The following is a 13,270-nucleotide window of genomic DNA, read 5'->3' on the forward strand; positions in this document are numbered from 1 at the left end:
GTGACTGACAAACACCAATGAGTCTTTAGGATTACACAGCAATTTGGTAGAAAACACTTCCTAAAGCAATGATGTGATTAGGTGGCACAGGTGGCCGGATACACATTGAATGATCCAATTCTGTCTATAGTGGCACTGCATTCAAAATTTGAAGCTAAAACAATAGCTTCTATAATCATGAGTGTGCATTGCTCAGAAAAAGACATGTGTCACCTTGTATGACTGGTCTCTTATGTAGCCCTGATTTTCTTCACCCCACCAGTGGCGGCTGTGCCTTCAGCACCCTAGGCCCTAAGCTCTGGAACCTCTCTACCTCTCTCTCCTCCTTTAAGACGCTCCTTAAAACTTTGTCTGATAACGCTCGTGAACAACAACTTGGATTTATATATCACCTATAACATCCCAAGGCACTTCACAGGAACATTACAAGACACATTTGACACCGAGCCACACAAAGAGAAATTAGGGTAGATGGCCAAAAGCTTGTCAAAGAGGTAAGTTTATAGGAGCATCTTAAAGGAGAAAAGAGAGGTAGAGAGGCAGCGAGGTTTAGGGAAGGAATTCCAGAGCTTGGGTCCCAGGCAGCTGAAGGCACAGCCATCAATGGTGGAGCGATTAAAATAGAGGATGCTCAAGAGGCCAAATTAGAGGAGCGCAGATACCTGTGGGAGTTGTGGGGCTGCAGGAAATTACAGGAAGGCGAGACCATGAAGGGATTTGAAATCAAGGATGAGAATTTTAAAATCGAAGCTTAACCAGGAGCCAATGTAAGTCAGCGAGCACAGGGGTGATGGGTGAACGGGACTTTGTGTGAGTTAGGACATTAAGAGTTTTAAGATCACCTCAAATTTACGGAGGGTAGAACGTAGGAGGCCGGCCAGGAGTGCGTTGGAATAGTCAAGTCTAGAGGTAACAAAGGCATGGATGAGAGTTTCAGCATCAGATGAGCGGAGGCAGAGCTGATGTTCCAGAGGCGGAAACAGGTAGCCTGAACAGTTGTCAAGGAGAGAGATGGAGTCGGTAGCTAGGGAACGGAGTTTGTGGCGGGGACCAAAAACAATGGCTTCAGTCTTCCCAATATTTAGTTGGAGGAAATTTCTGCTCATCCAGTACTGGATGTTGGACAAGCAGTCTGACAATTTAGAGACAGTGGAGGGGTCGTGAGAGGTGATGGTGAGGTAGAGTTGGGTGTTAGGAAACATAGAAAATAGGTGCAGGGGTAGGCCATTCGGCCCTTCGAGCCTGCACCGCCATTCAATGAGTTCATGGCTGAACATGCAACTTCAGTACCCCATTCCTGCTTTCTCGCCATACCCCTTGATCCTCCTAGTAGTGAGGACTACATCTAACTCCTTTTTGAATATAATTAGTGAATTGGCCTCAACAACTTTCTGTGGTAGAGAATTCCACAGGTCACCACTCTCTGGGTGAAGAAGTTTCTCCTCATCTCAGTCCTAAATGGCTTACCCCTTATCCTTCGACTGTGACCCCTGGTTCTGGACTTCCCCAACATTGGGAACATTCTTCCTGCATCTAACCTGTCTAAACCCGTCAGAATTTTAACGTTTCTATGAGATCCCCTCTCATTCTTCTGAACTCCAGTGAATTCAAGCCCAGTTGATCCAGTCTTTCTTGATATGTCAGTCCCGCCATCCCGGGAATCAGTCTGGTGAATCTTCGCTGCACTCCCTCAATAGCAAGAATGTCCTTCCTCAAGTTAGGAGACCAAAACTGTACACAATACTCCAGGTGTGGCCTCACCAAAGCCCTGTACAACTGTAGTAACACCTCGCTGCCCTTGTACTCAAATCCCCTCGCTATGAAGGTCAACATACCATTTGCTTTCTTAACCGCCTGCTGTACCTGCATGCCAACCTTCAATGACTCATGTACCATGACACCCCAGGTCTCGTTGCACCTCCCCTTTTCCTAATCTGTCACCATTCAGATAATAGTCTGTCTCTCTGTTTTTATCACCAAGTGGATAACCTCACATTTATCCACATTATACTTCATCTGCCATGCATTTGCCCATTCACCTAACCTATCCAAGTCACTCTGCAGCCTCATAGCATCCTCCTCGCAGCTCACACTGCCACCCAACTTAGTGTCATCCGCAAATTTGGAGATACTACATTTAATCCCCTCGTCTAAATCATTAATGTTCAATGTAAACAGCTGGGGCCCCAGCACAGAACCTTGCGGTACCCCACTAGTCACTGCCTGCCATTCTGAAAAGTACCCATTTACTCCTACTCTTTGCTTCCTGTCTGCCAACCAGTTCTCAATCCACGTCAGCACACTACCCTCAATCCCATGTGTTTTAACTTTGCACATTAATCTCTTGTGTGGGACCTTGTCAAAAGTCTTCCGAGAGTCCAAATACACCACATCAACTGGTTCCCCCTTGTCCATTCTACTGGCAACATCCTCAAAAAATTCCAGAAGATTTGTCAAGCATGATTTCCCTTTCAACAAATCCATGCTGACTTGGATCTATCATGTCACCTCTTTCCAAATCCGCTGCTATGACATCCTTAATAATTGATTCCATCATTTTACCCACTACCGATGTCAGGCTGACCGGTCTATAATTCCCGGTTTTCTCTCTCCCTCCTTTTTTAAAAAGTGGGGTTACATTGGCTACCCTCCACTCCATAGGAACTGATCCAGAGTCTATGGAATGTTGGAAAATGACTGTCAATGCATCCGCTATTTCCAAGGCCACCTCCTTAAGTACTCTGGGATGCAGTCCATCAGGCCCTGGGGATTTATCGGCCTTCAATCCCATCAATTTCCCCAACACAATTTCCCGACAATAAGGATTTCTCTCAGTTCCTCCTTCTTACTAGACCCTCTGACCCCTTTTATATCCGGAAGGTTGTTTGTGTCCTCCATAGTGAATACCGAACCAAAGTACTTGTTCAATTGGTCTGCCATTTCTTTGTTCCCCGTTATGACTTCCCCTGATTCTGACTGCAGGGGACCTACGTTTACTAACCTTTTTCTCTTTACATATCTATAGAAGCTTTTGCAGTCCGTCTTAATGTTCCCTGCAAGCTTCCTCTTGTACTTTATTTTCCCTTCCCTAATCAAACCATTTGTCCTCCTCTGCGGAGTTCTAAATTTCTCCCAGTCCCCAGGTTCGCTGCTATTTCTGGCCAATTTGTATGCCACTTCCTTGGCTTTAATACTATCACTGATTTCCCTTGATAGCCACAGGGATAGCCATACAGGGATGTACAATTGTTGTAGTTCATCCATGCGGTCTCTAAATGTCTGCCATTGCACATCCACTGTCAACCCCTTAAGTATCATTCGTCAATCTATCCTAGCCAATTCACGCCTCATACCTTCAAAGTTACCCTTCTTTAAGTTCTGGACCATGGTCTCTGAATTAACTGTTTCATTCTCCATCCTAATGTAGAATTCCACCATATTATGGTCACTCTTCCCCAAGGGGCCTCGTACAACGAGATTGCTAATTAATCCTCTCTCATTACACAACACCCAGTCTAAGATGGCCTCCCCCCTAGTTGGTTCCTCGACATATTGGTCTAGAAAACCATCCCTTATGCATCCAGGAAATCCTCCTCCACCGTATTGCTTCCAGTTTGCTTAGCCCAATCTATATGCATATTAAAGTCACCCATGATAACTGCTGCACCTTTATTGCATGCACCCCTAATTTCCTGTTTGATGCCCTCCCCAACATCACTACTACTGTTTGGAGGTCTGTACACAACTCCCACTAACGTTTTTTGCCCTTTGGTGTTCTGCAGCTCTACCTATATAGATTCCACATCATCCAATCTAACTATTGCATTAATCTCCTCTTTAACCAGCAATGCTACCCCATCTCCTTTTCCTTTTATTCTATCCTTCCTGAATGTTGAATACCCTTGGATGTTGAGTTCCCAGCCCTGATCATCCTGGAGCCACATCTCTGTAATCCCAATCACATCATATCTGTTAACATCTATTTGCACAGTTAATTCATCCACCTTATTACGGATACTCCTTGCATTAAGACACAAAGCTTTCAGGCTTGTTTTTTTAACACCCTGTAGTCCGTGTGGTGAAGGTACTCCCACAGTGCTGTTAGGGAGGGAATTCCAGGATTTTGACCCAGCAACGATGAAGGGATGGCGATATATTTCCAAGTCAGGATTTTGTGTAACTTGGAGGGGAACTTGGAGGTGAAGGTGTTCCCATGCACCTGCTGCCCTTATCCTTCTGGGTGGTAGAGGTCGTGAGTTTACGAGGTGCTGCCGAAGAAGCCTTGGCAAGTTGCTGCAGTACATCCTCTACATGGTACACACTGCAGCCACGGTATGCCAGTGGTGGAAGGAGTGAATGTTTAAGATGGTGGATGGGGTGCCAATCAAGCGGGCTGCTTTGCCCTGGAAGGTGTCGAGCTTCTTGAGTGCTTTTGGAGCTGCATTCATCCAGGCAAGTGGAGAGTATTCCATCACATTCCTGACTTGTGCCTTGTAGATGGTGGAAAGCCTTTGGGGAGACATTCTCCACAGCATACCCAGTCTCTGACCTGCTCTTGTTGCCAGTGGCTGGTCCAGTTAAGTTTCTGATCAATGGTAACCCCCAGGATGTTGATGCTGGGGGATTCAATGATGGTAATCTTTGTTATCTGAGGAGTTGCGAATGGTACTGAACACTGTGCAATTATTAGCAAACATTCCCACTTCTGACCTTATGATGGAGGGAAGGTCATTGATGAAGCAGCTGAAGATGGTTGGGCCTAGGATACTGCCCTGAGGAACTCCTGAAGCGATGTCCTGGGGCCGAGATGATTGTCCTCCAACAACTACAACCATCTTTCTTTGTGCTGGGCATGACTTTAGCTAGTGGAGAGTTTTACCCTCATTCCTACTGACTTCAATTTTACTAATCAAGGAGGGCTCCTTGATGCCACACTCGGTCAAATGCTGCCTTGATGTCAAGGGCAGTCACTCTCACCTCACCTCTGGAATTAAGTTCTTTGTCAAGTTTGGGCTAAGGCTGTAATGAGGTCTGGAGTCGAGTGGTCCTGGTGGAACCCAAACTGAGCATTGGTGAGGGTGTTATTAATAAGTACCGCTGGATAGCACTGTCGACGGGAACTTGGAGGTGATGGTGTTCCCATGCACCTTCCAGCATTTTGCTGATGATTGAGAGTAGACAGATGGAGCGGTAATTGGTCGGATTGGACTTGTCCTGTTTTTTGTGGGCAGGACATTCCTGAGCAGTTTTATACATTGTCGGGTTGTTAGCGTATGTGTGTAAACTGAAGCTATGTTTTTGGATGATGTTGCTGAGGGGCAACGTGTAGATGAGAAATAGGAGGGGGTGCCAAGGATAGATCCTTGGGGGACACCAGAAGTAACGATGCAGGAGCCGGAAGAGAAGCCGTTGCAGGTGATTCTCTGGCTAGAATGCGAGTGCAGTCCCACCCAGCTGAATGATGGTGGAGAGGCGTTGCTGGAGGATGGAGGTTCAATCGTGTCAAAGGTTGCAGACAGGTCGAGAAGCATGAGGAGGGATAGCGTAACAGAGTCACATAGGATTTCATTTGCGACTTTGATAAGAGCCATTTCAGTACTGTGTCAGGGGCAGAAAGCTGATTGGAGAGATTCAAACACGGAGTTCTAGTGAAGCACCTTGGGACATCTTACTACATTAAAGGCGCTTTATAAATGTAGGTTGTTGTTGTTTTGAGTGTTGGGAGCAGGTTTTTGTGAATTTAGGCCACAATCTCAGCTGTAAATCTGTATGTTAATGCCACATAATCAGTGGAACTTTCAATATACAAGATAAGCTTTAATTTGCTGAGCTGCAACCTTTAATTTATCATGACGCTAGCAGAGAGAATCTATAATTTCATGCCCTGCTCTGCAATACATAGTACAGAACGTTATATGAAACAACAGGCCACCTACCAGTGAAAAAGGATGGCTTTTGGCTTCCTCCCGAATGTTAGTGAAAGGAGATTCCAGAATTAAGGCACCTGGAGGGGTCTCTAAGGATGAAAGCAGTCGCATCACATGTAACAACATTAGAAACACAAGATTAACTTTTATAGTCCTGCTGCAATAAATTAAAAGTTGAACAACATTCATTGGTTCTGTATATTTCTCTTGTCTCCCAGAGGTTATCCACTTTGGTGGTAAAAACAGAGAGACAGACTATTATCTGAATGGTGACAGATTAGGAAAAGGGAAGGTGCAACGAGACCTGGGTGTCATGGTACATCAGTCATTGAAGGTTGGCATGCAGGTACAGCAGGCGGTTAAGAAAGCAAATGGCATGTTGGCCTTCATAGCGAGGGGATTTGAATACAGGGGCAGGGAGGTGTTGCTACAGTTGTACAGGGCCTTGGTGAGGCCACACCTGGAGTATTGTGTACAGTTTTGGTCTCCTAACTTGAGGAAGGACATTCTTGCTATTGAGGGAGTGCAGCGAAGGTTCACCAGACTGATTCCCGGGATGGCGGGACTGACCTATCAAGAAAGATTGGATCAATTGGGATTGTATTCACTGGAGTTCAGAAGAATGAGAGGGGACCTCATAGAAACGTTTAAAATTCTGACGGGTTTAGACAGGTTAGATGCAGAAAGAATGTTCCCAATGTTGGGGAAGTCCAGAACCAGGGGTCACAGTCTGAGGATAAGGGGTAAGCCATTTAGGACCGAGATGAGGAGAAACTTCTTCACCCAGAGAGTGGTGAACCTGTGGAATTCTCTACCACAGAAAGTAGTTGAGGCCAATTCACTAAATATATTCAAAAGGGAGTTAGATGAAGTCCTTACTACTCGGGGGATCAAGGGTTATGGCGAGAAAGCAGGAAAGGGGTACTGAAGTTTCATGTTCAGCCATGAACTCATTGAATGGCGGTGCAGGCTAGAAGGGCTGAATGGCCTGCTCCTGCACCTATTTTCTATGTTTCTATGTTTCTCCCTGTGGAACTGACATCTTCAACAATACACAGAAAGTCAGTTTTGCTGGTGTTGTACTCCTGGGGGAAGAAATACTTGTTAAGCGACCAATTGTAAGAACTAGACGTCTCTTTCAGTGTTCAACATATTACATGAAGCTGGCCTCACAGCCCTTCTGCTGCCATTATAATCATCCAGGTGTATTACAGCATTTGAAATGCTTTTCCCTCTCCTCTCTCTCCCCCCCCCCCCCCCCCCCCGAACAGGTAGGAACTGGAGGAGGCCATTCAGCCCCTTGAGCCTGTTCTGCCATTCAATTGGATTATGGCTGCTCTGTACCTCAACTCCATTTACCCCCTTTATCCACATCCCGATAACCCTTAACCAACAAAAATCTACCGACCAGTCTTGAAAATTTCAACTGACCCATTAACCACAGCCTTTTGGGGCAGAAAATTCCAGATTTCCACAACCCTTTATGAAAAACTGCTTCTCGATTTCATTCCTAACTGGCCGAGCTTTAATTTTTGGAATATGCCCCCTTGTCCTGGATTCCCTCATCAGAGGAAATATTTCTGTGGGCTCAAATAAAGTGCGCCGACTTTCTGCTCCCAAAACGGTGCCAATAATGTAGCTCCTTATTCTCCTTGCTCCGTGGACCGTCCTGGATCTTGGCGTGGTGTGGCAAGCACAGTGAGGAGGCAGAGCTAGGTCCCGGCGCTGAAAACAGTGCCAGGACCTCTGCACATGCGCGCTAGAGTGTGCGTGCATGCACAGTAGCTCCTCGCCCCCAGAATCTGTGTGCGCTACAGGCTGTGTGGGAGGGACCGAAGCATGCCGCCCCATCCCTGGCCGAACGGGCTCCCTTGTCGGCGGTCCACTGCCTTCCCGGACCGTGTTTTGGTAGGACTTCTATTTTTTATTTGTTATTGATTGATTGATTGCTTATTACTTAGGTCTTGGTGCTTTAGGTGCATGGTTCCTTTTATTATTTATTTGTTAATTAATTGCTTATTACTTTTTGTGCTTTGTAAGTCTTGGTGCTAGGTGCAGGTCCTCTCAGCTTCCTTGTGTTTTTTATTTGTTATTGAATGCTTATTTTTGTGTTTTGTTTAGTGCTTGGTGCTTTAGAATGTACTTACCTGCGCTGATTTCTTAACTCTCCGCAAGGGTTTTCTGTGCGGCCACAAGTGGCCACATATGCTGGCCTAAGTTAGTTTGGAGCAACTCTCTTAGTAGTCTGTCGTATCCAACAAAGTCGTTGATGTGCTAATCATCAATGGCATGTGTCTTCAAGTGGCTGTATAGACCAATTCTGGATGCACATAGTCTCTTGCATGTCGGACAAGGGAAGTTCGATGTGCCTGATGCTGACAGTACTGCCACCTGATGTCGTCTATCTCTCGTGTCCCGCAGGCGTTGATATCGGCTTTCTTCGAAGGTCTGGCAGGCAGTCCTCGTGAGGATTCACCACTGGATTTTATTAGCTGCTGTATTCTCGAGGTCCTTTGGTCGGATGCCACAGTACTGGAGGTTAGCCTTGATGCAATCTTTGTAGCGCCTGCGGGGGCGCCCCTGGTGTCTTCGACCTTCACAGAACTCGCCGTGAAGAAGCTGACGAGGAATCCTTGACTCATCCATGCGGATGACATGTCCAGCCCACCGGAACTGGGCTCGCATGATCATCACCTCAATGCTAGTTGATTGTGCTCTCTCCAGAACCTCAAGGTTTGACACCCGGTCTTGCTAGCATATGTGGAGTATAGATCTGTGACGCCTGTAGGATGTCCAGGTGTCACATCCATAAAGGAGAGATGAGAGAACGACTGCTCTATACACCAACAGTTTAGTTGACGTGTCGAGTCGGATGTGGTGGTGACTCAACACCTTAATGCGCAAGTGACCAAGTGCCTGGCTGGCTTTACAGATCCTTGCATCAATCTCCTTGTCCAAGGACCCATCACTTGATATGGTGCTGTCAAGGTGCTTGAAGCTGTCCACTGATTTTAGTGCTTTGGAGCAACTATTAGCTGTCCAAATTGGCTTTAATAGCCAAAACAGGCGTAGGTGGCTGGTATCACCCCCTTTTGAAAAAAAAACTAAACTAAAAAAAATCCTAACTACCTCACTTACACTGGCGCAAATTAAATGTGCAGAATGGGGATTTTTAAGATACTCCAGAAAAATCAAGTTGCTCCAGAAAAAACGGAGCAACTCCTGGGGAAATTTGGGCCATCTGTATCTACCCTATCGAATCTTTTTAACCATTTTAAAGACTTCAATTAGATAACCCCTCACCCTTCTGAACTTAAGGGAACACAAACCAAGTTTATGCAACCTGTCCTTATAATTTAATTCTTTAAGTCCTGGTATCATTCTGGTGAATTTGCAATGTAAAAAATATCTTTTGAGGTCCGCTGTCCAATACTGTATGTAGTTCTCCAGATAAGGGTTGACCAAAGCTCTGTACCACTGAAGCATCTTCCTCACTTTTGAATTCCAACCCCTTTGAGATAAAGGCCAAATTCCCATTAGCTTCTGATTGCTTTTTGTACCTGTGCAGTAGGTATTAATGATGTGTACATGGATACCTAGATTTTCAGTACTTTTTCCATTAACATAGTGACTCCCAATCACAAGGTTAAGAGTCAAAAGCCCCAGAGTTGCTACTGTCTCCAACTTAAGTCTCCATACCTTTGAGCTGAACATCGGCATATGACACTATAACTTGAAAGGTATAAATTATTCAATGATCTATGCCTAATTTTATCTTTATAAAACCTCCAATCTCATTTCTAGCCAGATAATAATCCAACTATTTTGAAGGAGTGCAATGATTTATCACTAATCAACTTTGATGGAAGATCATTTCACACATCCCTAAGCCTTGCATTATATATTAAAATTGGTGAGTGGGTTGCAACAATTCATTTCAAAATACATCGAAAATTCCTAGGTCAGGCTCTATGGGAAAGTCATTGGCCCTGAAATTCCGTCGTCCCAGGCCTGTACGCAGTTTCTATGGACCCGGGAAGGCATTGGAAAAGTCGGTTTTCAGCGCGCAATGCGCATGCACTGAAAACCGCTTTTCCGATCTGTCAAGTTGGAGCTTGACAGAACGTAGCCAGATCGTGAGCGAGGACATTTGTACGTGCAAATCTGCGGTATTTACGCATACAAATGTCCTCAAAAATCTTGCACCTGAAAAAGCAGTTGCATAGCCTACTTTTACAGGCGCAAGTGTTTTAAAACACACAAAAACATATAAAAATAAAGTTATGAAAATATATTTTATTGTTTAAAAACCGTCCCCACAAGGGCAAGTTATTTTAAGACATAATTTTAAAAACTTTTAAAAAATCGGGAAATTTTTTTTTTAATAAAACATTAATAACTTTAATTTAAATGAATCTTAAGTATGTAGTGTGTATTTTTGATTTTTTTTATTAGTGTTTTGGGTGTTTGGGGAGGTTTCTCGTTCATAGTATTAGGAGTTTCGGACTTATGAAACTCCTATTACTGTGAATGAGAATATACTATACCTGATTGGCTGCCCAGAACCATGTGACTCCAGCTTCAGGCCTGCGCACGTCCCTACATGCACGTGCTGCAATGCGCAGCAAGAGGAGGATGTGTATCGGAAAGTCAGGCAGGGACAACACCTAGTGATAGGATTGGTCCAAGTCAGCATGGATTTATGAAAGGGAAATCATGCTTGACGAATCTTCTGGAATTTTTTGAGGATGTAACAAGCAGAATGGGCAAGGGAGAACCAGTGGATGTGGTGTATTTGGACTTTCAGAAGGCTTTTGACAAGGTCCCGCACAAGAGATTAGTGTGCAAAGTCAAAGCACATGGTATTGGGGGTAATGTACTGACGTGGATAGGGAACTGGTTGGCAGACAGGAAGCAGAGAGTCAGGATAAATGGGTCCTTTTCAGAATGGCAGGCAGTGACTAGTGGAGTGGCGCAGGGCTCAGTGCTGGGACCCCAGCTCTTTACAATATACATTAATGATTTAGATGAAGGAATTGAGTGTAATATCTCCAAGTTTGCAGATGACACTAAACTGGGTGACGGTGTGAGCTGTGAGGAGGACGCCAAGAGGCTGCAGGGTGACTTGGACAGGTTAGGTGAGTGGGCAAATGCATGGCAGATGCAGTATAATGTGGATAAATGTGAGGTTATCCACTTTGGGGGCAAAAACATGAAGGCAGATTATCATCAGACTCGAAAAAGGGGATTTGAGTACAGGAGCAGGGAGGTCTTACTGCAGTTGTACACGGCCTTAGTGAGGTCTCAGCTGGAATATTGTGTACAGTTTTGGTCTCCTAATCTGAGGAAGGACGTTCTTGCTATTGAGGGAGTGCGATGAAGGTTCACCAGACTGATTCCCGGGATGACAGGACTGACATATGAAGAAAGACTGGATTGACTAGGCTTATATTCACTGGAATTTAGAAGAATGAGAGGGGATCTCATTGAAACATATAAAATTCTGATGGGATTGGACAGGCTAGATGCAGGAAGAATGTTCCCGATGTTGGGGAAGTCCAGAACCAGGGGTCACAGTCTAAGGATAAGGGGTAGCCCATTTAGGACCGAGATGAGGAGAAACTTCTTCACTCAGAGTTGTTAACCTGTGGAATTCCCTGCCGCAGAGAGTTGTTGATGCCAGTTCATTAGATATATTCAAGAGGGAGTTAGATATGGCCCTTACGGCTAAGGGGATCAAGGCATATGGAGAGAAAGCAGGAAAGGGGCACTGAGGGAATGATCAACCATGATCTTGTTGAATGGCGGTGCAGGCTCAAAGAGCCGAATGGCCTACTCCTGCACCTATTTTCTATGTTTCTACGTTTCTAACCCCTTTCAAAGAAGTTTAACAAAGTCATAAAACAAGCAAACTGGGGTTCATTTTGGAGGTCTAGAATTCAACAGCAGAGAGGTTACGTTCAACTTGTATAGAACCTTGATTAGACCACACTTAAGAGTACTGAGTGCAGTTCTGGTCTCCATATTACAAATTGGATATAGAAGCACTGGAGAGAGTGCAAAAAAGCTTTACAAGGATGATACCAAAACTGAGGGGGTACAAAATCAGGAAAGACTGAACAGACTGGGGCGCTTTCTCCCTCCTTAAAAGGGTAGCTGCTTTTAACCATTCTTCTATTGTACCACTGTGGATGTGGTGCATGCAATACATTGCAACCACTGAGAGCACTCAGAACCTGCCAGAGAGGACACCTTGTCATGGGTAAAAGCAAATCACCCAGTCATTGCCGACTTTAAAATTCTAGCTGCAATTCCGCATGTAGCCACTGGGTGTCCTCTAGCAAGAAAGTATGTAACATCCCTCTTGATGCCCACAAAATATCTGTGATGTCTTCTGTGGAGTCGTTTATGTCCAAAGTATAACAACTTTTTAAGTGCTATCGCCCATTTTTTTGCCTAGCGATTAAAAAGTTAAAATTACTTACAGTATTCATGCAAGGAAGTTATCCTGAAACTTTATAAATCACTGGTTTGGCTTCAAGTGGAGTATTGTGTTCAATTCTAGGCACCACATTTTAGAAAGGATGTCAAGGCCTTAGAGAGGGTGCAGAGGAGATTTACTAGAATGGTACCAGGGATAAGGGATTTCCGTTATGTGGAGAGACTGGAGAAGCTGAGATTGTTCTCCTTAGAGCAGAGACTGTTAAGGGGAATGTTTAAGAGATGTTCAAAATCATGAAGATGTTTGATAGAGTAAATAAGGAGAAACTGTTGTCACTGGCAGGAAGGTCAGTAACCAGAGGACACAAGATAATTGTCAAAAAAGTCAGGGGGTAGATGAGGAGAATTTTTTTTTAAACACATCGCGTTATGATGAGCTGGAATGCATTGCTTAAAATATTCAATAATAACCTTCAAAAGGAAACTTGATATATATTTAAAAAGGAAAATATTTGTAGGGCTATGGGGAAGTTGCAGGGGAGTTGGACTAATAATTAGTCACTAATTGGTATCTCTTTCAGAGAGACGGCACAGGCTACTATGGACCGAATGGAGTATGATTCTATACTCTCCACGATTTGATGGTGCATGATAGGGAAGATCAAAAACAGAGATGGAAGGAATGTTTAATAGAAAAGAGTCCCAATCAGGATCAAAGGGCATATACATGACTGGCCAACAACAAGTTGCTGCACGGTATTTTAAATAAATAGGATAATTTTACCATTTCATTCCTATACACGTCTAACCAATGCACAGCGGCAATCAACAAAACCAAAATAATGCTCAACTGCACAGCCAAAATAGTAGAATACAAGTCAGGGGAAGATCAAACTGTCGAA

At 44.5% G+C, this 13,270-nt stretch overlaps 1 protein-coding gene across 2 annotated transcripts in view; it reads right to left on the bottom strand.

Annotated features, from left to right (window-relative positions):
* The window catches only part of abhd12 (abhydrolase domain containing 12, lysophospholipase), a 182,851-nt gene that overhangs the window by 36,631 nt on the left and 132,950 nt on the right, over positions 1-13,270 (bottom strand). For both annotated transcript variants that reach the window (XM_070890049.1, XM_070890050.1), the window contains one exon: positions 5,937-6,016. In XM_070890049.1, the coding sequence (XP_070746150.1) occupies positions 5,937-6,016 (80 nt within the window). The remainder of the gene's footprint in view (positions 1-5,936; positions 6,017-13,270) is intronic.

This window comes from Pristiophorus japonicus, chromosome 9 (assembly GCF_044704955.1).
Source record: "Pristiophorus japonicus isolate sPriJap1 chromosome 9, sPriJap1.hap1, whole genome shotgun sequence".
NCBI classification, from domain to species: Eukaryota; Metazoa; Chordata; class Chondrichthyes; family Pristiophoridae; genus Pristiophorus; species Pristiophorus japonicus.